The 27032-nt window shown below is 38.2% G+C and overlaps 1 protein-coding gene across 6 annotated transcripts in view; it reads left to right on the top strand.

Annotated features, from left to right (window-relative positions):
- The window catches only part of TXNDC16 (thioredoxin domain containing 16), a 106052-nt gene that overhangs the window by 29363 nt on the left and 49657 nt on the right, over positions 1-27032 (top strand). For 5 of the 6 annotated variants that reach the window (XM_057488462.1, XM_057488460.1, XM_036917931.2 and 2 more), the window contains 3 exons: positions 784-857; positions 1687-1761; positions 22862-22983. In XM_057488462.1, coding sequence (XP_057344445.1) covers positions 784-857; positions 1687-1761; positions 22862-22983 — 271 coding nt within the window. Of the gene's footprint in view, positions 1-783; positions 858-1686; positions 1762-22318; positions 22451-22861; positions 22984-27032 lie in introns of those variants that run through there. The other variant, XM_057488464.1, reaches the window with a different exon arrangement.

The raw sequence follows: 27032 nt of genomic DNA on the forward strand, positions 1-27032 counted from the left end.
CTTCCATTTTATCTTCATGTTGCCGCCAGGATTGTCCTTATATTTTTCATATAGAGTCTGTCAAGAACTGATAGGGCTCCTGTGACATCATCGGGGACTCAGGTTCAGTCTTTCTGTTGCATCATCCTTTGCAGGGATGCTTTAAGGTCCATGATTACTGTTGGTGGCCTAGCTGTCTTGTCTGTTTTTTGTCAGGAAGAAGTGGGAGGAGCAAGAGAATAAGTCAACTCCCTTTTAAGAGCCTTCTGGAATCCCAGCCCAGGGACTTATTTTAATACTGTGTGGTCATCCAATAGCCTTTGGGGAATCTGGGAAAGTCTTATAATGGGGCACTTGCTTTCAGTGGAGTGGTATTAGTAAAACAAAAGGGAGGCTAGATTTGGGGTAAGAAACCACATTTCTGCCATACCTGTGTGCCAGCTGCTGAGATGCCTTCGCAGTTCCAACTTACCACTCCTGTACTTCTTCTCTTTTACTCATTATTTTTTTTGCCCTGCCTTACTCTCTTTTCTACCTGGTTACCTCCTATTTGCTTCATAAGACTGAATTAAATGTAAACTCTTCAGTATAATTAAATATAACTCTTAGGTGTAGAAATAGTTCCTTTCTTTGGTTTACCTCAAGCTCTTCAATAAGTGAATAGTTACAGGATACAATAGAAAAGTAAAATACAAAATTTGACCTGGCAATAAATTGTAATGTTTCATTTTCATTCCTGGTTCCCTAACCAGGAAACTTGATCTTCTGATACATATTCTAAACTTTAAATATAATCTTTTAAAGGTTAATTGTGTCGAAGAAGAAACCTCAAGATACTGTGGAAAAGAAAACGATTTGATGAAAGCGTATTTATTCAGGTAAACTATTTTTCGAGTGAGATAGACAAATAAGCCACTTCTAAAATAGTCAAATAATGTAAACTATTAGCAACCCAGAATAACATTGTGTGCAGTGGGGATTATATGAAATTTAGCAGAAAGTCCGAGTGATACATTTGTTACCTGCACTTTAGCTTCCTTGTCTATAAAATAAGGAAAATACTACCTACCTCACAGGTTTGTTTTGAATATTACATGAGAATTTTATGTATACTCCTACTACAGATGCTTGGTAATTAAGTACTTAGCAAATTTCGTGCTCCTAGTAGATATGTCAGGTCCATGTTCAGAAGTGAAATAAAATGTACTTTATTTTTGAGAGATCTGTCAGTGTCCTGGTTACAGATACCTCTGCTCATGGATCTGTTAGTCTCTCCAAGGTTTCTTAAAATCCTTTCCTCAACTGCTTGGGATTTGGCCTAGGAAGTAGGGCAAAATCCTGTCTCCTCAGTGACCTTCTGCTGAGGACACTTCTTTCTCTCTCCTACTTGTCTCCCAGCCCATTTGGAGAATCTGTGTGTGTGTGACAGGCAGTTTGGTAAGAAGCCTTGTTTGGACTGGTGTTTTTTTCTGGTCTTTTTGCCAGGCCCAGGGCCTAAGCTTTTTAAAGTCAACATGTTTATTGAGTGTATATTCAATAAATATTTGAGTGGGTGTTATGGCCAGCACTCTGGTAGATGCATGGGATAATGGATAAGATACAGGCTTTGATATCAAAGAACTTACAGCCTAGTGTATTAGACAAATAAAATGAATTCTAAGGAAATATATATATATATATATATATATATTTTTTAACTTTTTATAGGGGCAACATATTAATCAGAGAATTCCCTACTGATACCTTGTTTGATGTGGATGCCATCATTGCTCATGTTCTCTTGTAAGTACAGAGGGTACCTTTTCACTTACTGTTATTTATTTACTGATTTATTTTAGACAACCACAATCCATTAAAATATTCAGGGGTTTTTAACATTATATTTATAAGCATCAATTTTTCACAAATTGCTGGTCTGTCTTCCCACATAAAGGATCTAAAATTTCTTGAATGGCAAAGGGTACAGAAAGATGTAGATACTCTGTGTAAGTATGAGGTAACACACCACGACCCTGTGGTCATAGTATTGCTTTTGCTTTTGATTCTACCTTTTGAATGAGGATTTTACCAGGCAAAAAACTCATTTTTGCTGTTCTCACTGGGATTTTTTAAATGTCTGGCATCCTTCTCACCCCAGCCTGATTTTTTTTTTCCTTGAGTATTTAACTCTGTGCCTGCTCAGTAAGTGCAGAAATGGTGCAAATTGTCCTGGCGCATACCTGAGTGTTTACTGAGAGAGAGTGAATCTAAACTCAGGTTCCCTGCTTGGAGTCTTCAGGCCTGTGTGGAGTCCATCCTGCAATCCCCCCTCCTTCCCTGACTGAAGTCTAGTATTCTCTTTTGTAACAGAGCTAGAAACTACAACTTATCAGGGAGGGAGTTTACATGGCATTTTCCAGTTTAACGTTGTTGCAGTGCTGTTGGCTGCAACAGCCTGATGCTGACTGTTCTCTGCTGGGCTTCCCTCATCCTTCTCTCTGACCAGATTCTTATAAAAATTGGGTGAAAGTTGAATTACAGGAAATTCAAAACTTACATGTGAAAAGTTGTAGTTATCACTTTGTAAGTGGACACTTTTAAATGTTCCAGTACTAATAATATATTAATGAAAGGTCTGTAGAAATCCCTGACAACCAGGGACCCTAAGGCCTGTAGACTAAGAAGCCAGTAATAGTGAGTGAAAGATGGTCTTTTGAAGAAGGAATTCCAAAGAGCTGCTGGGCTGCCTTGGAAGCCCTTTCCTAGATGGAGAACTGGTGGCTGTCTTGAGGATGGGAGTCATGAAAAGCTTAACAAAAAGGCCAAGTAATAGATATATATGATATTTGTTCTCAGAAAGCCTACTAGTTTCTGCTCTTTTCACAATGGATACCTGGTGACTGTCTTTGACCCAGAAGTAAAGATGAAGAAACAGAGAAAGAAGGTTCTCTGAGAGATGGAACAGGGGGTACTAAGATTGCCTTTGACAAGTGTGACAACAAATCCTGAAGTGGCAGATCCACGTTGGACAACCTGATAACAAGATGCTTTTGAAGCAACTGGGCCTTAGCTGTGGAGAGGCTGTCAGTGTTGGGAACTGGTTAGCCTGTGGGGCTTGTGTCATTCCATCCTGCTGTCCTAATGCTGACTTAGAGAACATAATTCTACACACAGATAATTCCCCATGTTTCTGTGTGTGCCAGATACTCATTAGACACTGGGGATACAGAACAGAATAGGATGTGGCTTCTTTTCTCTAGGAATTCAGGGCTTTGTTGTAGAGACAGATGTAGAAACAAAATATTACGTAGCAAGTTAAAAATAGTAGAACTATGTATGGATAAGTACTTTGGGATTCACAGGGTAAGGAATAGTTACTTGTGTTTAGAATGAGGGTGGGTATTTGTTAAGGCTTCCTGAAGGCAGTGGCACTTGGTCTAAATCATAAAGTACAAGTGGGAGTTTGCTTGGTGAAGAAACTAAGGTGAAGAAAGCAGGGGGAGCTGTGTGAGCAAAGGCATAGGGGTTAGAAGTTTGGAGAGGGTAGTTTTTACTAGAATATGAAGTGCGGAGAGGAATGAGAGCAGGTGAATGGATCTTTGTTTCCCATGAGAACAAGTTTAGGCTCTTGGGTAGCCACTGAAGGGTGAAGAGTCCAGCTCCAGGCTAGAATCCTGATCTTTCAGGCCCACCTGTAAGCAATTACAAGGCATTGCCTGGCAGCCTCCTCAGGAGAAGGTGCCCAACACACCAGCCAGTGCACTGCAGTTTTCTAGAGAAAACTGGGTCAAGGACCCAGGCTCCTGCCCGCTTCCAATCCCTTAGGCCAGACATGCTCAGATACATACTTGCACTTCTAGCCCATGTGTCTTCATTTGAAGCTTCATTATCAGGGACCTTGGCTGAGGCACTTCACAGTATGCTAAGACCTCCCTGTCAGGGGTCACTGGCTGAGGCACTTTCTCCACTTTGACTCAGTACCTTTCCACTCCCAGTTCCTTCCCCCTCTCCTCCCCAGCCCAAGGGCCCATTTGTTTGGGTCTCCTTGGAATGAGATGATCCTTGTGCTGTAGCCTTTGCCTGGTGCTATCCGTGGTGGGGAAGGGGGTGGAACATTGTGGACCAGGTGCCTTTTTCGCCTCTTATTTCACTTTTGTGGTTAAATGAATAAAGGCTTGATTGTCACTTTTCGTTTGGCTCACTGTGCTAATTGACCACCTCAGCCCTTGATTGCTCAAAACAGAAGATCGTAGGCAGACAAATGATGTGATCAGATTAGTACTTGAGAACTCTTTCAGTAGGTGTGAGACAGGTTTGTGGGTCCAAGCACATGTAGAAACCATTGTATGTCCACTGTACAATCTAGAGGTAGAGCAGAGGTAGCAAAGAGGGGATTTTCTTTTTAATGGTTAGGAGGTGAAATTAACTGGACTGGGTAATAGTTAATATGGGAACAATCAGCAAAACTACAAACCTGAGTCAATCCTTGATCTCTTCTCTTCTTATTTTCCTCCTCACTCTCTTCCAAATCCTTTCTGATCACCATCTGCAGTAGGCAAGGAAGAAGAGATTTGCAGGGGAAGATGAGTCTAACAAATGGATGCCCATCATAGCTGAGTGTCAATTAGGCAGCTGTAGGAATTTGAGCCCCTCAGGGATACAGATTTAGGTGATAACATGTAGATCGTCCTGAGAGCATCCTATATGACACCAAAACTTGAAGGGGGAAGAAACTGAAGGGGAAGGAAAAATAAATGTCGAGGAAGTAGAATTCTAAAGAGGCAATATTCACATTTTTGTTTAAAAATGTAAGAAAATGACTTGTGGAATACATTATTTTACACAGTTTTTCAGTAGTGATATTTAGAATGTTGGAGAACTGTGCGAAGTGGAATGCTGTGTTATAGCTGTACCTCGTAAATTACCATGAGGAAAAATTACCTTTCAATCATCGTACTTGTATGTGCTAAAACCATCCGTTTGAAATGCCCAGTGCCCGGCAAGCAGTTTCTCGCTTGTGCTTTTCTGCAGCTGCAAACGATTCACAGGAATGAGACTTGATCCCCCTGTCAGGAGTTCCTCTCTGCCAGGGGTCTTTGACTGAGATATTTTTCTCCACTTTGACTCAGTACCTGTTTGATATCTTTTGCCCATTTTTCTCTCGTGGTTTGAACTTCATTCTTATTAATTTCTAAGCACTCTCCTTATGTAAAGAAGACATAAACTGTGTACTTTTCCCTTCAAGTTTGTCATTTATTGTTTGAATTACCCTATTTTGTTCCTTTAAAAATTATCTGGTCAACTTTATCTTTTGAATTCTGGATTTTAAGTTGTACTGTGGTCTCCTTTATGTCATTGTTATGAAGGAATTCACGCTTTTTAAAAATAAGTAATAGACTTTGTTTTTTAAGGCAGTTAGGTTTATAGAAAACTGAGCAGATAGTACAGAGAATTCCCACACACCTCCTTTCTCCTCTGTGCTGTTTCCCCTATAGTTAACATTTCATATTAGTGTGGTACATTTGTTACAATTGATGAACCAAAATTGACACATTATTATTAACAAAAGTACAGTTTAGCTTAGGGTTCATTCTTTGTGTTGAACAGTTCTATGAATTTTGACAGAAGCACAATGACATATATTCACTATTGCAGCATTATAGAGAAGAGTTTTCACTGGCCTAAAACAAATCCCTTCTGTTCTACCTTTCATCCCTCCCTTCTACTTCCCAATGAATGATCTTTTATTGTCTATGGTGTGGCTTTTTCCAGAATGTCATATAGTTGGAATCACATATTTTGTAGCCTTTTTAGTTGGCTTCTTTCATTTAGCAACATGTATCTAAGGTTCCTTCATATCTTTTCATGGTTTGATAGCTTATTTCTTGTATTGCTGAATAATATTCCATTATATGGATATGTCACTCGTTGTTTATCCGTTTACCTATTGAAAGACATCTTGGTTGCTTCCAAGGTTTGGCAGTTATGAATAAAGCTGTTACAAGTGTTTGTGTGTAGGTTTTTTGTGTGGATGCCATATTCAACTCGTTTGTGTTACTTAAAGGTGTGATTTCTGGATCATATAGTAAGACTAAGTTTAGCTTTGTAAGAAACTACTAAACTTCTCCCAAAGTGGCTGTATCATTTTGCATGCTCAGCCTGCAATGAGCGAGTTCGTGTCGCATTACCAATCCTTGCCAGCATTTGGTATTGTCAAGACACAAAAAAACTTTTTTCAGGCACTAATAGTTGTGTAGAGGTATCTCATTGTTTTAATTTTCAATATCCTAATTTATATATGATGTTGAGCATCTTTTAATATAGTTATTTACCATCTATATATTTTCTTTGGTGGGTTGTCTGTTCAGATCTTTGCCCATATTATAATTGGGTTGTTGTCTTATTCTTGAGTTTTAAGACTTTTTTAATGTTATGGATGCAAATTCCTTATCAGATATGTTTGCAAGTATTTTCCCTGAGGATGTAGCTTGTTTTTTCTTTCTCTTAATAGTGTCTTTGCAGAGCATAAGTTTTTTATAATAATGAAATTCAACTTAATTTTTTCTTTCACAAATTTTGCTCTTCTTGTTGTATCTAAATATTCATTGCCAAATCCAATGTCACTAAGATTTGCTTCTGTGTTATCTTCTAGACGTTTTATAGTTTTATATTTTACATTTAGGTCTGTGATCCATTTTGAGTTATTTTTGCTGAAAAGTATAAAGGCAGAGTCCAGATTCATTTGTTTGTATGTGGAGGTCCAGTTCTAGTACCTTTTGTTGAAAAACTATCCTTTCTTATTAAATTGCTTTTGCTCCTTTGTCAAAGATCAGATTCTCTTTGTATGGGTATTTCTTCTCTTAGTGTTTTAATGGTTTCAATTTTATATTTAAATCTTTGATGTTTGAAATTTAACTTGGTGAATAGTATGAGGAATGGATTTACCTGTATATTAGCCAGGAGGCTATATAGTGGTCTGAACAAAACTGAAATTAATGAATCTTTTCACTATTTAAGATGCCACTTTTTATACTAAACTCTCATGTATGTGTTTGTGTGTATATATATATGTATGGGCTCATGCATTCTTAGGGTAAATTCCTGTATATATATATATATAGGTCTGTGTTTGGACTTCTGTTTCATTAATCCATCTATTTACACACTAGCACCATTGTTTTAATTACTCAGGCTTTATAATATAATATGAAAGCTCCAGGCCCATTCATATTTCCCTTTTTAGACTGCCTGTTTGTATGTTTACATATGACATTTAAAATTAGCTTATCTGGTTCTTCTCCTAACTAAATCCTACTGATTTTAAATTTATAAATTATTTTAGGAGGAATTGACATCTTTAGAATGAATCTTCACATTCCCATTTTGTCCTGTAGTAGTATTTTAATGCTTTCATCATTTAGCCTGGCCACTTAAATTTATTGCTAGTTTTCTTTTTTTTTTAAATTAAGGTATTATTCCTAGGTATTTTATCTCTCTTTTTATTTTGGCATGATTAATGTACAGTTACATGAGCAACATTGTGGTTACTATAATCCCCCATTATCAAATCCCCACCACATACCCCATTACAATCACTGTCTGTCAGCATAGTAAGATGATATAGAATCACTACTTGTCTTCCCTGTGTTATACTGCTTTCCTCGTGTGCCAACCCCCCCACCCCTCCACATTATGTGTGCTAATTGTGATGCCCCTTATCCCTCCCTTCCAACCCATCCTCCCTAGTCCCTTTCCCTTTGGGAACTGTTAGTCCTTTCTTGGGTTCTGTGAGTCTGCTGCTCTTCTGTTCCTTCAGTTTTTTCTTTGTTCTTATACTCCACAGATGAATGAAATCATTTGATACTTGTCTTTCTCCACCTGGCTTATTTCACTGAGCATAATACCCTCTAGCTCCATCCATGTTGTTGCAAATGGTAGGATTTGTTTTCTTCTTATGGCTGAATAATATTCCATTGTGTATATGTACCATATCTTCTTTATCCTTTCATCTACTGATGGACACTTAGGTTGCTTCCATTTCTTGGCTATTGAAAATAGTGCTGTGATAAACATAGGGTTGCATATGTCTTTTTCAAACTGGGCTCCTGCATTCTTAGGGTAAATTCCTAGGAGTGGAATTCCTGGGTCAAATGGTGTTTCTATTTTGAGTTTTTTGAGGAACCTCCGTACTGCTTTCCACAATGGTTGAACCAATTTACACTCCCACCAGCAGTGTAGGAGGATTCCCCTTTCTCCACATCCTTGCCAGCATTTGTTGTTGTTTGTCTTTTGGATAGTGGCCATCCTAACTGGTGTGAGGTGATATCTCATTGTGGTTTTAATTTGCATTTCTCTGATGATTAGCAATGTGAAGCATCTTTTCATGTGCCTGTTGGCCATCTGAATTTCTTCTTTGGAGAAGTGTATATTCAAATCCTTTGCCCATTTTTTAATTGGATAATTTCTTTTTGTTTGTTGAGGTGTGTGAGCTCTTTAAATAATTTGGATGTCAACCCCTTATCAGCTATATCATAAATATATTCTCCCATACTATAGGATGCCTTTTTATTCTACTGATGGTGTCTTTTGCTGTACAGAAGCTTTTTAGTTTGATATAATCCCACTTGTTCATTTTTGCTTTTGTTTCCCTTGCCCGTAGAGAGATGTTCGTGAAGAAGTTGCTCATGTTTATGTCCAAGAGATTTTTGCCTATGTTTTTTTCTCAGAGTTTTATGGTTTCATGAATTACATTCAGGTCTTTGATCCATTTGAGTTTACTTTTGTGTATGGGGTTAGACACTGATCCAGTTTCATTCTCTTACATGGAGCTGTCCAGTTTTGCCAACACCAGCTGTTGAAGAGGCTGTCATTTCCCCATTGTACATCCATGGCTCCTTTATCATATATTAATTGACCATATATGTTTGGGTTAACATCTGGACTCTCTATCCTGTTCCACTGGTCTATGGGTCTGTTCTTGTGCCAGTGCCAAATTGTCTTGATTACTGTGGCTTTGTAGTAGAGCTTGAAGTTGGGAAGCGAGACGCCCCCTGCTTTATTCTTCCTTCTCAGGATTGCTTTGGCTATTTGGGGTCTTTTGTGGTTCCATATGAATTTTAGAACTATTTGTTCCAGTTTGTTGAAGAATGCTGTCGGTATTTTGATAGGAATTGCATTAAATCTGTAGATTGCTGTAGGCAGGATGGCCATTTTGACAGTATTAATTCTTCCTAGCCAAGAGCATGGGATGAGTTAGTGTCCTCTTTAATTTCTCTTAAGAGTGTCTTGTAGTTTTCAGGGTATAGGTCTTTCACTTCCTTGGTTAGGTTTATTCCTAGGTATTTTATTCTTTTTGATGCAATTGTGAATGGAATTGTTTTCCTGATTTCTCTTTCTGCTAGTTAATCATTAGTGTATAGGAATGCAACGAATTTCTGTGTATTAATTTTGTATCCTGCAACTTTGCTGAATTCAGATATTAGTTCTGGTAGTTTTGGAGTGGATTCTTTAGGATTTTTTTATGTACAGTATCATGTCATCTGCAAACAGTGACAGTTTGACTTCTTCCTTACCAGTCTGGATGCCTTTTATTTCTTTGTGTTGTCTAATTGCCATGGCTAGGACCTCCAGTACTATGCGGAAAAAAAGCAGGGAGAGTGGACATCTTTGTCTTGTTTCTGATCTTAGGGGAAATCCATTCAGCTTCTCACTGTTAAGTATGATGTTGGTTGTGGGTTTGTCATATATGACCTTTATTATGTTGAGGTACTTGCCTTCTATACCCATTTTGTTGAGAGTTTTTATCATGAATGGATATTGAATTTTGTCGAATGCTTTTTCAGCGTCTGTGGAGATGATCACCTTGTTTTTGTCCTTCTTTTTGTTGATGTGGTGGATGATGTTGATGGATTTTCAAATGTTGTGCCGTCCTTGCATCCCTAAGATAAATCCCACTTGATCATTGTGTATTACCTTTTGATACAGATTCTATTTTGGTTTGCTAATATTTTGTTGAGTATTTTTGCATCTATGTTCATCAGGGATATATTTCATCTCTTTTATATCTATTATAAATGAGTTTTTTTCTTCTGTTGTCTCTAACATGCATGTACTGATACATTTTTATGTCTGTATGTCAAATATGTATATGAAGAACAGTATCATATATAATTGTAATATGTATAATATACTGATTTCTGTGTATAAAGTTTGTGCCCTTTGACCTTACTGAATTTTTATTATTTAAAAAAAGACTGGAAAACAAACCAGGTAGATTACAGAGACAATATCCTTATTGTAGAACACATAAGAAATACAGAAATTAATGAACAGCTCTCCTGAAATTCTTCATAATGCCATTACCCAAAACTAAAGAGTTATTTATTTATTGAATCTTTTTTTTAAGACTGTTATTTGATACAAAATATGTAAGAGCTATATCTTTTTCCTAGGACACTGTTATCTAATACTAATTATCTATGAGTTATATGTATATATCATAGATAATATATGTGTAGTTATGTATAAGCAATTCTTCTATGTTTGCATTTCAGTAGGCAACAGTTAAACAGGTGAGCCCAAATTTACTGTCTCAATTAACTTGTCAATCTCAATTAACTTGTCAGTTATTTTTGGCCCAAATTTATTTCTTAGCCTCATAATCAAGGAGAAGAAATATTTGCAGATAATGTTTGGATTGTTTTTCTTTTTCTGAAAGTGCTCGTGTATGGACTAAAAGCTTGCATTTGAGAATTATTGCTCTACTTGGCTTGCTCTTTAAAAATGTGTAACCCAGGCTGTTTTTTTTTCCCAAAGGCATTTGAATTTGTTCTTTATGTAGAAGGTTTTGATTGAGAACAGTAAACCACAATTATATTTTAACTTTACTTCTTTGTCAGTGGAAAAGATCAAGGCTTTGATTTCATATTCTCTGAATGTAGGAAAATGGCAACTGGGGAAAAGATTAAGTAAAATCTAAGAATAGAATAACAAGTATAAACTTAGGTTAACCTTTACACTAAGTATTTAAAAAATCGAATATTTTTGGACCAGTATGGCAGTTAGGTAATGTTCTTTTTTGTAGGATATTTAAAATATTCCTAAAACATTATTGATTAAAAATAGTCTGACTTATTGGTCTTTTAAGATTTTCTCACATTGATCTTTGAAGATAATATTAAGTGAAATGAAACAAGTGCTTAGCATATAGCATAGCACCATGTATGTAAGAAAGGGGGTATTAAGTCCGAAACTCTGGAGTCTTAGTGTTACCATACTTGTGTATATGGACTTAGAGAAACACCAGGTCTCTAATCAGAAATCAGAAATGAGATTACACAGCAGTAACAGCAGCCAGTATAACATGGCAGTACTAGATCCCTATACCAGTTCTCCACAGAGCACAAGGTCACAGCCGTATGCTTACACTTGTACTAGCAGTGAGATTTGGAGAAGGAGAACTCATAAATTATGAATATCTGAGTTTATATAGTAGCTGGCACATCTACTCTTTCCTTCTGGAGACAGCATGCTTATCTTTTTCTGTGGATTGTAAACAAATCCTCTCTGAGGTAGAAGAAGTTCTCCACCACTAAATATAAATATTTAGCTCCAGAGAAGAAGGGAAAGGTTTATTATTTTTTGCATGGGAACTGATGGCTCCTGAGAGAAGGAGGCAAGTTTAAACTGTGAAGAGGAGACGTTCTCTAATTTTCTCTTATGCCAGTTTTTATCTTTAGGAGACTTGAACTGAGTAGGAACACACTGTGAATCCAGGGAGAATTGTCTCCTAACAGAGGCCTATATAAATATTTATGGTGTGTGTGTGTATATATATATATATATATATATACACACACACATATATACATATATGTACATATTGTGTGGGAACATATTGTATACATATACATATATATATATATATATATATATATATATGGCATGAATATTCAAGGCTTCCCAAGAAACATAGTATTGGTTTGTAAGAATGGAATGGAGAAGCTGGGATGGGGGAAGGAGTTGGAGCTTAACTCTTCAACTGTTTTGGTACCTTTTGTGTTTTGAACCATATAAAAGTGTTACCAATATGCAAAATAAATGAAACTAAAGTATAAGAATTTGAATTTATAGTCTAAGAATTGTAAGCTGTTTTCTAAAATATATGTACAAAATATACATAAAATGTAGTCAAAACTGGTGGAATTTGAGTGGTTTGATAACTGTGTGAGGAAAATTTTACTCCTTGGTTCTAGATGGATTAAAAAGGGTAATATGTAGAAAAAGAAAGTTAAAGTAATAACTAATCTTTATTTATTGATTGAGAATACCCTTTATCTAACAAGTCTGATGCAAGTCAATTAGAAGTATTGAAAATTAAGGCATCATAGCCTCAAATGTGGATTGGAAGTTTCTATGAAGAAGTCAGGATTTTAGGTGACATTACTGTAGAACATCTGGGGAAAGCTACTCTTAGATGTGTCTTCCTCTAAAACTCCTAAATTGTGCTCATGCTGTTCCTTTCTTAATAGTTTTTCACTATTGCTCATTCCTCTATCTGTATCATCTTTGTTCCTACACGATATTGTCAGGTGTATTCCTGTTTGATAGTGATATACTTTTTACTAGGAAGTTATGATAAAAATTACTTATTGTGTATTTGAATCCCTCACATCTCTATGTTATTTGGTAGTAGTGGTTATATCCCTAAACTGTGCCCATTTATACAAAAGTCCTTCTACCAGTTCATAGCCCCATGCATGACCTATCAAAGTGTTGGATTGGTGGATGAATGAAGAACTTCACTTTTTAATTGTTAAAAATGGGAGGGGCAGAAGAGGAGCCAAGATGGCGGCATGAGTAGAGCAGCAGAAATCTCCCAAAACCATATATATTTTTGAAAATGCAACAAATACAACTATTCCTAAAAGAGAGACCAGAAGACACAGGACAACAGCCAGACTACATCTACACCTGTGAGAACCCAGTGCCTAGTGAAGGGGGTAAGATACAAGCTGCAGCCCAGGTCACGCCATTCACCCCAGCTCCCTGTGGGAGGCGAGGAGTTGGAGCATGGAGGTAGAGGGAGCCCAGGGCTGCTACACCCAGCCCTAGCCATCCACACCGGGAGTGCAAACACACAGTGCATGGTGTGCTGGATACTAGGGAAACGGAACAGTAAAACCTGCGAGCAGGTCCCTGCAGCCGGTGCCCCTGGGACAAAAGAAAAGCGAGTGCTTTTTGAAAGACTTAAAGGGACAGGGACCCCACAGCTGGACAGAAGCACCCCGGCACACTCAGCCCAGCAGCTGGGAATCCCGGGGAACTCTGGTGCCCTAACACCCTGGGTGGCAGTGCAGCTTGGAGGCCCCTCATGGTGATAAAAAGCCCCCCGCACATTCCCCTCTGGTGCGGCTCTGCCAAAGCAAAGAAAGTAACAAGCAGCAGGGCAGAGCTTATTTCACAGCGGCCGGGCAAGAATCAGAGATCCCGTTTGTGCGCAGCTGCCCAGCACAAGCTGCTAGGGGTTGCCATTCTCCCAGGAGAGGAAGGCCACAAACTAGCAAGAAGGGACGTTCTCCCAGCTGACACACGCGCCAGCTCCCCACAGCTACCTCTATTGGCATGAAAAGGCAGAAGAATTTGATCCAGACCAAAATCACAGAGACATCCTCTGAGAAGGAACTTGGAGAGATAGACCTAAACAATCTTCCTGAAAAAGAATTCAAAATAAAAGTCATAACCATGCTGATGGAGCTGCAGAGAAAAATGCAAGAGCTAATGGACAAAGTAGGGAGGGAGACTACAGAAATAAAACAATCTCTGGAAGGATTTCAAAACAGAATGGATGAGATGCAAGAGGACATTGATGGAATAGAAATGAGAGAACAGGAACGCATAGAAGCGGGTGCAGAGAGAGATAAAAGGATGTCCAGAAATGAAACAATATTAAGAGAACTGTGTGACCAATCCAAAAGGAACAATATCCACATTATAGGGGTACCAGAAGAAGAGAGAGAAAAAGGGATAGAAAGTATCTTTGAAGAAATAATGGCTGTAAACTTCCCCAAACTGGGGGAGGAAATAATCGTTTAGACCACAGAAGCACACACAACTCCCAACAGAAGGGACCCAAGGTGGACAACACCAAGACACATAATAATTAAAATGGTAAAGATCAAGGACAAGGACAGAGTATTAAAGGCAGCCAGAGAGAGAAAAAAGGTCACCTACAAAGGAAAACCCATCAGGCTATCATCAGACTTCTCAACAGAAACCTTACAGGCCAGAAGAGAATAGCATGATATATTTAATGCAATGAAAGAGAAGGGCCTTGAACCAAGAATACTGTATCCAGCACGGTTATCACTTAAATATGATGGAGGGATTAAACAGTTCCTAGACAAGCAAAAGTTGAGGGAATTTGCCTCCCACAAACCACCTCTACAGGGTATTTTAGAGGAACTTCTCTAAATGGGAGCACTTCTAAGGCTAAATAGATGTCACCAGAGAAAATAAAATCACAGCAAAGAAAGCAGAAAAACCAAATACTAGCTAAAGGCAAAAAATAAAATCAACTACCCACAAAAGCAGTTAAAGGAAACACAAAAGAGCACAGAATTAAACACCCAATATATAAAGAATGGAGGAGGAGGAATAAGAAGGGAGAGAAATAAAGAATCACCTGACAGTGTTTATAATAGCTCAATAAGCGAGTTAAGTTAGACAGTAAGAAACTAAAGAAGCTAACCTTGAACCTTTGGTAACCACGAATCAAAAGCCTGCAAAGGCAATAAGTACATATCTTTCAATAATCACCCTAAATGTAAATGGACTGAATGCACCAATCAAAAGACACAGAGTAATAGAATGGATAAAAAAGCAAGATCCATCTATATGCTGCTTACACGAGACTCACCTCAAACCTAAAGACATGCACAGACTAAAAGTCAAGGGATGGAAAAAGATAATTCATACAAACAACAGGAAGAAAAAAGCAGATGTTGCAGTACTAGTATCAGACAAAATAGACTTCAAAGCAAAGAAAGTAACAAGAGATAAAGAAAGACATTGCATAATGATAAAGGGCTCAGTCCAACAAGAGGATATAACCATTATAAATATATATGCACCAAATAAAGGAGCACCAACATATGTGAAACAAATACCAGCAGAACTAAAGGAGGAAATAGAATGCAATGCATTCATTTTAGGAGACTTCAACACACCACTCACACCGAAGGATAGATACATCAGACAGAAAATAAGTAAGGACATAGAGGCACTGAACACCACACTAGAACAAATGGATGTAATAGACATCTATAGAACTCTACATCTAAGAGCAACAGGATACACATTCTTCTCAAGTGCACATGGAACATTCTCCAGAATAGATCACATACTAGGCCACAAAAAGAGCCTCAGTAAATTCTAAAAGACTGAAATTCTACTAACCAACTTTTCAGACAACAAAGGTATAAAACTAGAAATAAATTCTACAGAGAAAACAAAAAGGCTCATAAACACATGGAGGATTAACAACATGCTCCTAAATAATCAACGGATCAATGAACAAATTAAAATAGAGATCAAGGAATATATGGAAACAAATGACAACAACACAAAGCCCCAACTTCTGTGGGACACAGTGAAAGCAGTCTTAAGAGGAAAGTATATAGCAATCTAGGCATATTTAAAGAAGGAAGAACAATCCCAAATGAATAGTCTAATGTCACAATTATCGATAATGGAAAAAGAAAAACAAATGAGGCCTAAAGTCAGCAGAAGGAGGGACATAATAAAGATCAGAGAAGCAATAAGTAATATTGAGAAGAATAAAACAATAGAAAAAATCAATGAAACCAAGAGCTAGTTCTTTGAGAAAATAAACAAACTAGATAAGGCTCTAGCCAGACTTATTAAGAGAAAAAGAGAATTAACACACATCAACAGAATCAGAAACAAGAAAGGAAAAATCACGATGGACCCCACAGAAATACAAAGAATTATTAGAGAATACTATGAAAACTTATAGGCTAAGAAGCTGGAAAACATAGAAGAAATGGACAACTAACTTCCTAGAAAAATACAACCTTCCAAGACTGACCCAGAAAGAAACACAAAATCTAAACAAACCAATTACCAGCAAAGAAATTGAAGCGGTAATCAAAAAACTACCCAAGAACAAAACCCCCAGGCCAGATGGATTTACCTCAGAATTTTATCAGACATACAGAGAAGACATAATACCCATTCTCTTTAAAGTTTTCCAAAAAATAGAAGAGGAGGGAATACTCCCAAACTCATTCTATGAAGCCAACATCACTCTAATACCAAAACCAGGCAAAGACCCCACAAAAAAAAATTACAGAGCAATATCCCTGATAAACGTAGATGCGAAAATACTCAACAAAATATTAGCAAACGAAATTCAAAAATACATCAAAAGGATCATACACCATGACCAAGTGGGATTCATCCCAGGGATGCAGGGATGGTACGGTACAACATTTGAAAATCCATCAACATCATCCACCAGATCAACAAAAAGAAGGACAAAAACCACATGGTCATCTCCATAGATGCTGAAAAAGCATTTGACAAAATTCAACATCCATTCATGATAAAAACTCTCAACCAAATGGGTATAGAGGGCATGGACCGCAACATAATACAGGCCATATGTGATCAACCCATAGCCAACATCATACTGAACAAGGAGAAGCTGAGATCTTTTCCTTTGAGACCGGGAACAAGACAGGGATGCCCACTCTCCCCACTGTTATTCAACATAGTACTGGAGGTCCTAGCCACGGCAATTAGAGAAAAGAAAGAAACACAAGGAATCCAAATTGGTAAAGTAGAAGTTAAACTGTCACTATTTGCAGATGACATGATATTGTACATAAAAACCCTAAAGACTCCACTCCAAAACTACTAGAACTGATATTGGAATACAGCAAAGTTGCAGGATACAAAATTAACACACAGAAATCTGTGGCTTTCCTATACACTAACAATGAACTAATAGAGAAATCAGGAAAACAATTCCATTCACAATTGCATCAAAAAGAATAAAATACCTAGGAATAAACCTAACCAAAGAAGTGAAAGACCTATACCCTGAAAAGCTATAAGACACTCTTAAGAGAAATTAAAGAGGTCACTAACAAATGGAAACTCATCCCATGCTCCTGGCTAGAAAGAACTAATATCGTCAAAATGGCCATCCTGCCCAAAGCAATATACAGATTTGATGCAATCCCTATCAAATTACCAACAAGATTCTTCAACGAACTGGAGCAAATAGTTCAAAAATTCATATGGAAACACCAAAGACCCCGAATAGCCAAAGCAATCCTGTGAAGGAAGAATAAAGTGGGGGGGATCTCACTCCCCACCTTCAAGCTCTACTACAAAGCCACAGTAATCAAGACAACTTGGTACTGGCCCAAGAACAGAGCCACAGATCAGTGGAACAGAATAGAGACTCCAGACATTAACCCAAACATATATGGTCAATTAATATATGATAAAGGAGCCATGGACATACAATGGGGAAATGACAGTCTCTTCCACAGATGGTGCTGGCAAAACTGGACAGCTCCATGTAAGAGAATGAAACTGGATCAGTGTCTAACCCCATACACAAAAGTAAACTCAAAATGGATCAAAGACCTGAATGTAACTCATGAAACCATAAAACTCTTAGAAAAAAACATAGGCAAAAATCTCTTGAACATAAACATGAGTAACTTCTTCATGAACGTATCTTTCTGGGCAAGGGAAACAAAAGCAAAAATGAACAAGTGGGACTATATCAAGCTGAAAAGCTTCTGTACAGCAAAAGACACCATCAATAGAACAAAAAGGTACCCTACAGTATAGGAGAATATATTCGAAAATGACAGATCTGATAAAGGGTTGACATCCAAAATATATAAAGAGCTCATGCTCCTCAACAAACAAAAAGCAAATAATCCAATTAAACAATGGTCAGAGGAGCTGAACAGACAGTTCTCCAAAGAAGAAATTCAGATGGCCAACAGACACATGAAAAGATGCTCCGCATCGCTAGTTGTCAGAGAAATGCAAATTAAAACCAGAATGAGATATCACCTCACACCAGTAAGGATGGCTACCATCCAAAAGACAAGCAACAACAAATGTTGGCAAGGTTGTGGAGAAAAGGGAACCCTCCTACACTGGTGGTGGGAATGTAAATTAGTTCAACCATTGTGGAAAGCAGTATGGAGGTTCCTCAAAATGCTCAAAATAGAAATACCATTTGACCCAGGAATTCCACTTCTAGGAATTTACCCTAAGAATGCAGCACTCCAGTTTAAAAAAGACAGATGCACCCCTATGTTTATTGCTGTACTGTTTACAATAGCCAAGATATGGAAGCAACCTAAATGTCCATCAGTAGATGAATGGATAAAGAAGATGTGGTACATATACACAATGGAGTATTATTCAGCCATAAGAAGAAAACAAATTCTACTATTTGCAACAACTTGGATGGAGCTAGAGGGTATTATGCTCTGTGAAATAAGCCAGGCGGAGAAAGACAAATGCCAAATGATTTCACTCATATGTGGAGTATGAGAACAAAGAAAAACTGAAGGAACAAAACAGCAGCAGAATCACAGAACCCAAGAATGGACTAACAGTTACCGAAGGGAAGGGGACTGGGAAGGATGGGTGGGAAGGGAGGGATAAGGGCGGGAAAGAAGAAAGGGGCCATTATGATTAGCATGTGTAATGTGTGTGGGGGGCATGGTGACAGCTGTGCAACACAGAGAAGACAAGTAGTGATTCTACAGCATCTTACTACGCTGATGGCGTTGACTGCAATGGGCTGTGTGGGCAGGACTTGGTGAAGCAGGGAGCCTAGTAAACATAATGTTCTTCATGTAATTGTATATTAATGATAACAAAATTAAAAAAATGAATGGGAGGAGCAGAAATCCTTTTCTTTGATTAGCCCCTCAGATTGTTTGACCATAAGAATTTTATAAGGGGTATGCTAGTAGAAGAAGTCTTTGATAAAAAGACTAAGATGAATGTTTGTAAACTTTGTTAATACTTGTACTCTCAATTCACATTTCAGAGGTGGCTTCTGTTTGTTATTTTAACTGTATTAATTTAGAAAATGCATAACAAAGTATTTTGGGATATTTCAGGATCTTCCCAGTCACAACATAATTAATTTAGGAAAAAGCAATTTGTCACCCTGGGTTGTTCTCTCTCCTTCTCAGCCTACCTCCACCTCTCCATTTTTTTTGTCCTAAGGATTTGGGTATGGTAAAATAGAAGGTAACATTTCCTCTTTTGAGTTTTTTTTTTTTTTTTTTTAGAATTTGAATAATGACAGAAATGCAATATGACAATGGTCTTTTTTTCTAAGAAAAAGATTGAGTGGCCTGCTGGTCTAAAAGCAGGGTCAGATAGGTGTAACACCCACTCAGTTCTTGACCTTCCATCTTAGTACCTAATAGTTGTGATAGGAGGGCCCCAGGAAAGGCAAGCCAAGGAAAAGGAAGGCCTTTCTGGGGCAGGAAGTGCTCTCAAGTCAGAACAGCCCCAGACTATTTTACTCCATGAGTAGAACATGAAAAATCTCAAGACATACTTTTCCTTTTACCATTTCTGTCAGTAGTTTTCCTCTTTGGGATTGGAGTGAAGGTGACTTTGTGGAATGGGTCCTAGAGACCCCTAGATGTTCCCATATACTGGAAATTAACATTAAAAAATATATTGACATTAGGAAACCATTGAGAACAATCACAGAGATCCTTAGATCATGAATGTCATTAGTTTTGTGTTTTAAGTGACTAATGAGCTTTGTTTGGGACATTAGGCAAAGTAACCTGTTTTCAGCCCCATGACCTTACCTGTAAAATGAAGTTAATGATAATGCATTCTCAGATGGTTTCTATGAAGATTAAGACCTAGTGCGCTGCTCAGGGTTCTTAGAAACCCCCAAATCTGGGTCTGACTGATTTAGGCAGAAAAGGATTTGGAGAAGATGTAGGAAATCTCAGGCTTACTAGAAGGGCTGGAGAACTGGAGTCAGATTTGATCGACTCTTATTTACAGTCTAAATCATAATACAAAAGTAGTCTGCAGGGACAGCCACATTACTGCTGAGTTTAAGATGCCACAGCCTGCATGGCCTGCACTGGGGCTGTCATTAGCATTGTCATTTCTGCTTTTGAAGCTGACTACTGCTGTTCCTGCTTCTTGAAATCATTCTGCACTGTCTCTGATTCTTATAGCTCCTGGTCCAGAATGTCAGGCAAGTGATTCTGGGTTATATAACCATGTCTTGCAGCAGGGAGCCTGAAAAAGCAAGTTTATGGTATTGTTAGCTTTTCTGAGGGGACTTGGGCTCTGCCTACTATAGACTCAGAAAACTGGGATTTCCCAAGGCAAAAGGGAGGAGTTCAGAGCTGGGTAGGTCCAAAGCTGATAAATTGCTACTAGTTACAGAGTGCTTAGTAGTATGCCTGACATGTAGTAAGTGCCCCTAAATGTTGTTGGTTTTATTAATTTATATTTACTAATCTTTATTGGGGGAAAAAGTTGGGGAGGTGTCTATTCTCAGATCTGATTTTGAAGTGAGTGGTTTAGAGCTGCTAGAGCAATAAAGGTAAATGGTTGGATGTAATTTCCAAATCCAGATTTACATCGTTAGTCCAATTAAGTTCACTAGACGGTCCCTACCAATATAACTCAAGGGTAGTCCTGGACTTGCTACCAAAATGTATAAGCATCCAATAGCCCAGATTCCTACTGGGATTCCCTTGCCATTCATTAGTTGCCTCTCTTTTTCACCTGGTTTCCCATTTGAGTCATCAATAATAACGTAGGAAGTTCTGGCCTTAGTGTTGAAGAACTGGGTTTGAATCTCGGCTTACCAGTGACTGCCAGTATGAGCTAGAACAGGATATTAAATGTCTCAGACTGTTGGCTCTGTGTGTGTATAATGAAGAATATTTGAAGAATATCATTGAAGATATTAAATGAATATATGTGAAAATACCTATCAAATAGTACTGCTAAGTAAATATTTCTTTTGAAAACAAAACGAGAGCTCTGGGAATTATAGAAGATCAAATTTTACATTTATTCTAAAAAGTTGAGCAAGTCTATAATATATAGACAAATATTTATGCCAGTGTAATTTAGGGCAGCCTTTTCAGGGTGCTCATGAAGTCACAATATTTTTGTAATACTAAGACATTATTTCATTTTTCACTTGCTTTCTCAAGAGTGCATTTTCAGAGGCTACATGTGTTGTGTGATATCACAACAGGTTGAATGAAGAAGCAGATATGAAAATCCAGCTGTCTTCCATTTAGTCTCATGTTAAGGAGATTTGCAGAAGTGTAAAACTATGCCACTCTTCTCAAATGTTTCTTTTGGAATATAACATTTTTGAATATAGTGTTAATATGCAATGGTGTTTATTTTTTTAAGGAATTAATATTTTTAAATTGCTGTTTTAATTTATTAAATATTAATAGATGTAATTCACAGATTATATTAAGTATGTAATTAATAACAGATATAACTATTAATAAATGTAACCTATATAAACAAAAGCTTTTTGAGGAATTCAATTTTTAAGGTTATAAAGGGATCTTGAGACCAAAAAGTTTGAGAACTGCTCTATTACTCAAAAGTGCCATGTTTTACATAAGAGGAAAGTTTGAGTGACTAATTTATTGGAAACAGTTTGCTTATTTAAGTATGTGGACTTGGTATACCGTTCAGAAGCCCTTAAAGTTTAGCTTAACACACACATACACACACACACACATGTGTGTAGGGATTAAGTGAAATGAACTGTTTGGGATAGATAATTTATATAGAAGTAGAAATTTTGAAAAGGAGATTCTTTTGGAAGAAGTAATATCAGTTTGTGTGATCTGCATTTTGAAAAGAATATGGTCAAGTGGAAAGATCACTGAACTAGCAGTGAAACCTGTTTTATGTTCTGTTCCTGGCTTCCCAATTTCAGTAAATACGTTTTTGAGTAAGCAAGCTCTTCAGCGTTTTGAACTTGCATTTCTTCAAATGAAGCATGGCAGTAAAGAATTCCTACCCTATTTTTTCTTTCATTCATTCAGAAAATGTTTATTGATTACTTATAGTGTGCTAGGCTAGGCTCTAAGTTTTTATGAATATAGTGATAAAATATGCAAGATCCCTGCCTCAAGAAGGTAACAATTTAATGAGAGAGGCAGGGATAAACAAGTAAATGTATAAATAATTATAAATTGTGATAAGTACAATTAAAGATCAAATAGTGTGAAATTGAAGAGAAGATGATACAGATCTACTTACATAGGACCTATAGGGAAGCTTCTCTGAAGCAATGAAATGTTTTTGCTGAAACCACGTATATGAGAAGGAGCAGAGGGAATAGCTTTCAGCACAAAGAACCGTTTGTGCAAAGGTGCTGAGGTGTGTCTAAAGAATGGTAGGCATGAGAAATGGTAAGAACAAGATGACTTTGGAGAAGTAGGCAAGGTCTAGGTCATGCAGGGCCTAATAATCCAAGGAAGAAGCCTTACAGTTTACATCTGTGAAAAGCTCATATGTGTTTAAGGCTGAGAGATCTATCTTTAAGCAACTATTTGGCCAGAGTAGGATGTTAGCAAATACAGCTTAAATATATTAAGGTGGTTATGGTAGAGAATGAGCACCATTTCTTAGGAATAGACTAATAATTTAGTGTGATTTTAATTCAGCATTAAAATGCTTAGGTTCTTACTACTGATAATTTTCTCAAAAGACTTGAATTTCTCTTCTGATTAGGTTCTTTGACTTATGTATTAAATAACTAAGTACATACCAGATTTTCTACCAGTTACATCTCTGTTTATTTCAGTGCTCTTCTCTTTAATGAAGTAAAATATATTACCACCCCGGAAGACCTTCAGAACATAGAAAATGCTCTGAAAGGAAAGACAAACATTGTATTTTCATATGTAAGAGCCATTGGAACACCAGGTATTTATTATCCTTTACATTAAACCTTCCTGTGCCCCTGACTTTGCATGAATATGTTGAAGGACTTAGCATAGTATAATTTGGCCACAATCTCAGGATTTTAAAATAAATTTAAAGCATCTTCATTATTATGTTTTCTTTCTTTAATTCTGCAGCATAGTATAGTGGTTGAACAAGAACTTTGGAGCCAGACTGCCTAGTTTAGACTCCCTGTCCCACCAACTCCTTCTAGTATGACCTTAGACAACTTACTTAACCTCAGTTTCCTATTCAGTAAGATGGTGAAAATCATTGTGCCTATGTCCTACTGTTACTGTGAGGACCAAGTGAATTTGAATCATTGGTTCCTGGCAGATAGTAGGTGCTCTGTATTAGCTATTACTATTTTTATTTTCTCACAGTGCTCATGGTACCTATATAATAGTTTATAGTGTTTGATAAATGTTGGCTGACTGGCCTTTTTATTTTGGTATTTGCTGTTTATGATACGTTTTCCTTGATTTTTTTAAAGCCTGATTTTGACAGTATCACTTTGAGCTTTAATATGTAATTTTGTTGGAAAGAAGTTTATAAACATTGTATGAACAAACCATAGTTATGCTTTCAGGACTTTTATTTGTTAATGGCTGTAACTTGACCATGTTAATATAAAACATTGTTAAACACATTAAAAATATTGTACATATTTTGTAAAATAAAATCATTTATTAGAACCCTCAGTTTTTATAAACGTAAAGTTTGATGGCTACATAGCATGCCACTGAACTTAGTAAACTTGTAAAATAATACTCCACAATCATCGTGTGTTTCGTTACTTTTAGGGACCTCAGGCTATTGTATTTTGCTCATAGTTTATAATTACCATCAGTGAGTGGTATAATCTATAGAGGGCTTACGCTGCCATAGTGAAACCAGCACTTCCTGAATTATATTGTAACAGGATCAATCTGGCTTCTATGTCTGGAATAGACTGGAAGGAGCAATAAACAGTGGAATAAAGGAGAAAATTAGGGGGTCACTGTGATAATGCAGTCAAGAGACAATGGTTGGTAGCCTAGATGAGTGAAGGTATTTGCAGTGAAGGTGGCAATAAATATGAATTTTAGCTGTATTTTGGATGTAGGTCTAACTGAATTTGCTGATATATTAGATGTGGGGTGAGAGAGAAATAACAGAAACAAGGGTGGCTCTGGCGTTCTGGCTACTTGAAAGGTGAAATTGTTGATAACCGAGGTGTGGAAAACTGGAAATAGTTTGGAGAGAAAACTCTGCAATTCACTTTTAGACATTATGCTTGTGAAGTATCCTTAGACATCTAAGTATCAAGAAGGTGGTTGGGTATTATAGCCTGCATTTGATGGTGGAGGTACAGACTAAGGATATAAATCTGGGAGAAAAGCTGTGAGACCAGAAGAGGTCACAAAGTGAGTGAGGCTAATGGAAGGGAAAAGACTGAACTCAGTAGATCCTACAACATGTGCAGGGCAGTGAGGTGAGGAGGGACCAGTAAAGGAGATGGAAGGAATGTTCTGTGTGGTGGGAGTGCCCTGTAATCAAAATGAAGAGAGGGTTTTAAGGGAAAGATGTGAACAGTTGTGTCAAAGAATGCTGAGATAAGAACTGCCAATAGACCGTTATGCTAAGCAATAGGGAGGTTATTAGTGACCTTGACAAGAGTAGTGGCCTTCTGTAGAGTGGTGGGGGTAAATTTCTGGTAGGCATGTAAGAATAGATAGAGAGCAACTGGACACAGTGAATATAGAGACTTGTTTGAGAAGTTTGGCTATAAAGGGAGGAAGAAAATGGGGGCAGTGGCTGGAAGAGTATGTGGGATCAAGTGAATTATTTTAAGAAGCATATTTGTATGTTGACAAGAAAGATTCAATAGAAAGGGGAAAATGCATCATGGAGGGAAAAGGGGAAAATTACTGGAACAACAACACTGAGTAGATGAGGGGATGGAATCTAGTGTATGAGGGGAGGGGTTGGGTTTTGGCTAGGAGCACAGAAAATTCATTTGTGGTAATAGGAGGAAAGACAGAGAATATGGACATCAGTTTAGTTAAGTGGGTAGATATGGTGCTTGTGGAAATGTTTTGTTTTGCTTTTTAAATTGGTTCAATTTTATCAATGAAGTGAAGTCATTAGTTTGAGGAGAGAAGAGATGAAATAGTTGTTTTAGAAGGTCTGGAAATAAATGGTTGCTAGGCTGCACTAGCAGTTCATGTCAGTCATCTGTAGTGAGAGCATTAGCACAGTGATGCTAACAGGTTTTGGTTTTCTTTCTTTTTATCTCTTCCAGTCATGTTTAATTTTATGAGTGTAGATACAGAATAGGCAGTATTTGATTTAACCTGGATTGTGTTTTAGCTGAACAGGCACGGAGTGATTATAAAAATTGACCATGGAATTTAAGCAGGGTTAAGAGGGAAGAGAGGACCTGAGAGGGTGAAGAATGGTGACAGTGGTAGGATTGTACAGTTCCGTGTTAGACAGAGTGACCTAGAGATGGAAGGGGGTGTGCAGTGGTGGTGGTGGTGGTGGGTGAGGGAGATGCCAGACATTGAAATTTTGGAAGGGTTTGCAGTGATTGGTAATTACAAGGGCCTGGAGTGAGACCACAGCAGTGAGTGGTTAAGGTAGGCTTGAAGAGAGATCCCTGGAGTCTCTAGAGAAACCAAGGACTGAGAGCCAAAGATTTTGCAAGGATCATCTGTGGGGATCAAATCACCTGGGATTATAACAGGACTAGTACTGGAGAGAGTGACTGTGTAACAGAGCTAAATTTTCCATGGAATGATGGGAGGGACCCTGGCTGGGATGGTAGAAGACTCTAACAAGGTGGAGCGATGAGTGGAATAATCTGATGATGTGTGATTCAAGTGGTATAAGATTAGGTTGGGGAGGGGAAGATAGCTACTTGAAAATGGCTGTGAGGAGAAAAGGGGAAATAAAATCTGAAAAGGAGGGAATCTTCAAAGAAATACTTTAAGAAACATTCCCAGAACTGAAGGATTTGAGCTTCCAAGTTGAATAGGCCCACTGACTCCCAGCATAGCGGATGAATGTAGAACCACACCAAAGCATCTCATTTTGAAATTTCAGAATATTGGGAACAAACAATATTTAAAAATCTTCCAGAAAGAAAAAAAGAGATTGGGCGGAGCCAACATGGCGGCGTGAGTAGGACAGTGGGAATCTCCTCCCAAAAACATATATACTTTTGAAAATACAACAAACACAACTAGCCCTAAAAGAGAGACCAGAAGACGCAGGACAGTGGCCAGACTGCAGCTACACCAGCGAGAACCCAGCGACTGGTGAAAGGGGGTAAGATACAAGCCCCGGCCCGGCGGGACCCGAGCGCCCCGCCCCCCAGCTCCCGGCGGGAGAAGAATAGACAGAGCGGGAGGGAGACGGAGCCCAGGACTGCCGAACACCCAGCCCCAGCCATCCGGGCCAGAGCGCAGACACAGTACATGCCCAGGGGGCCCTGGATACTGGGGGAACAGGGAGTAAGACCTCTGAGCGGGTGCTGAAGCTGATGCCCCTGTGATAAAGAAAAGCGGGGGCTTTTTGAAAGTCTTAAAGGGACAGGGACTTAACAGCTTGACGGAAACAACCCAGGTCACAGTACAGCAGCTGGAAATTACAGGGAAAACCGGGTGCACTAACCCCCTGGGCAACAGCTCTGAGACCCCTCACGGAGGCAAACAGTCAAGCAGCCCCCCCATCCATTACCCCACCGGGCGCTGCGAAAGCAGAGAAGCAGCCTGAGACAAATTCCGCCCACAGAAAGGGAAATTTCTCCCTTCCGGCCAGGCAAGACACAAAGACCCAGTCTACACGCAATTACCCAACACAAGCCACTAGGGGTCGCAGTTGCCCCAGTAAAGAAAGGCCAGTAGCAAGTGAAAATTTTGGCCCTCCCAGCTGACAGTCAATAGCACCTGTCAACATGAAAAGGCAAAAAAATATGATCCAGACAAGATTAACCCAGACAGCTTCAGCATCTGCTACACCTTCCCCTGAGAAGGAATCTGGGGAGA

This window comes from Manis pentadactyla, chromosome 11 (assembly GCF_030020395.1).
Source record: "Manis pentadactyla isolate mManPen7 chromosome 11, mManPen7.hap1, whole genome shotgun sequence".
Lineage (NCBI taxonomy): Eukaryota > Metazoa > Chordata > Mammalia > Pholidota > Manidae > Manis > Manis pentadactyla.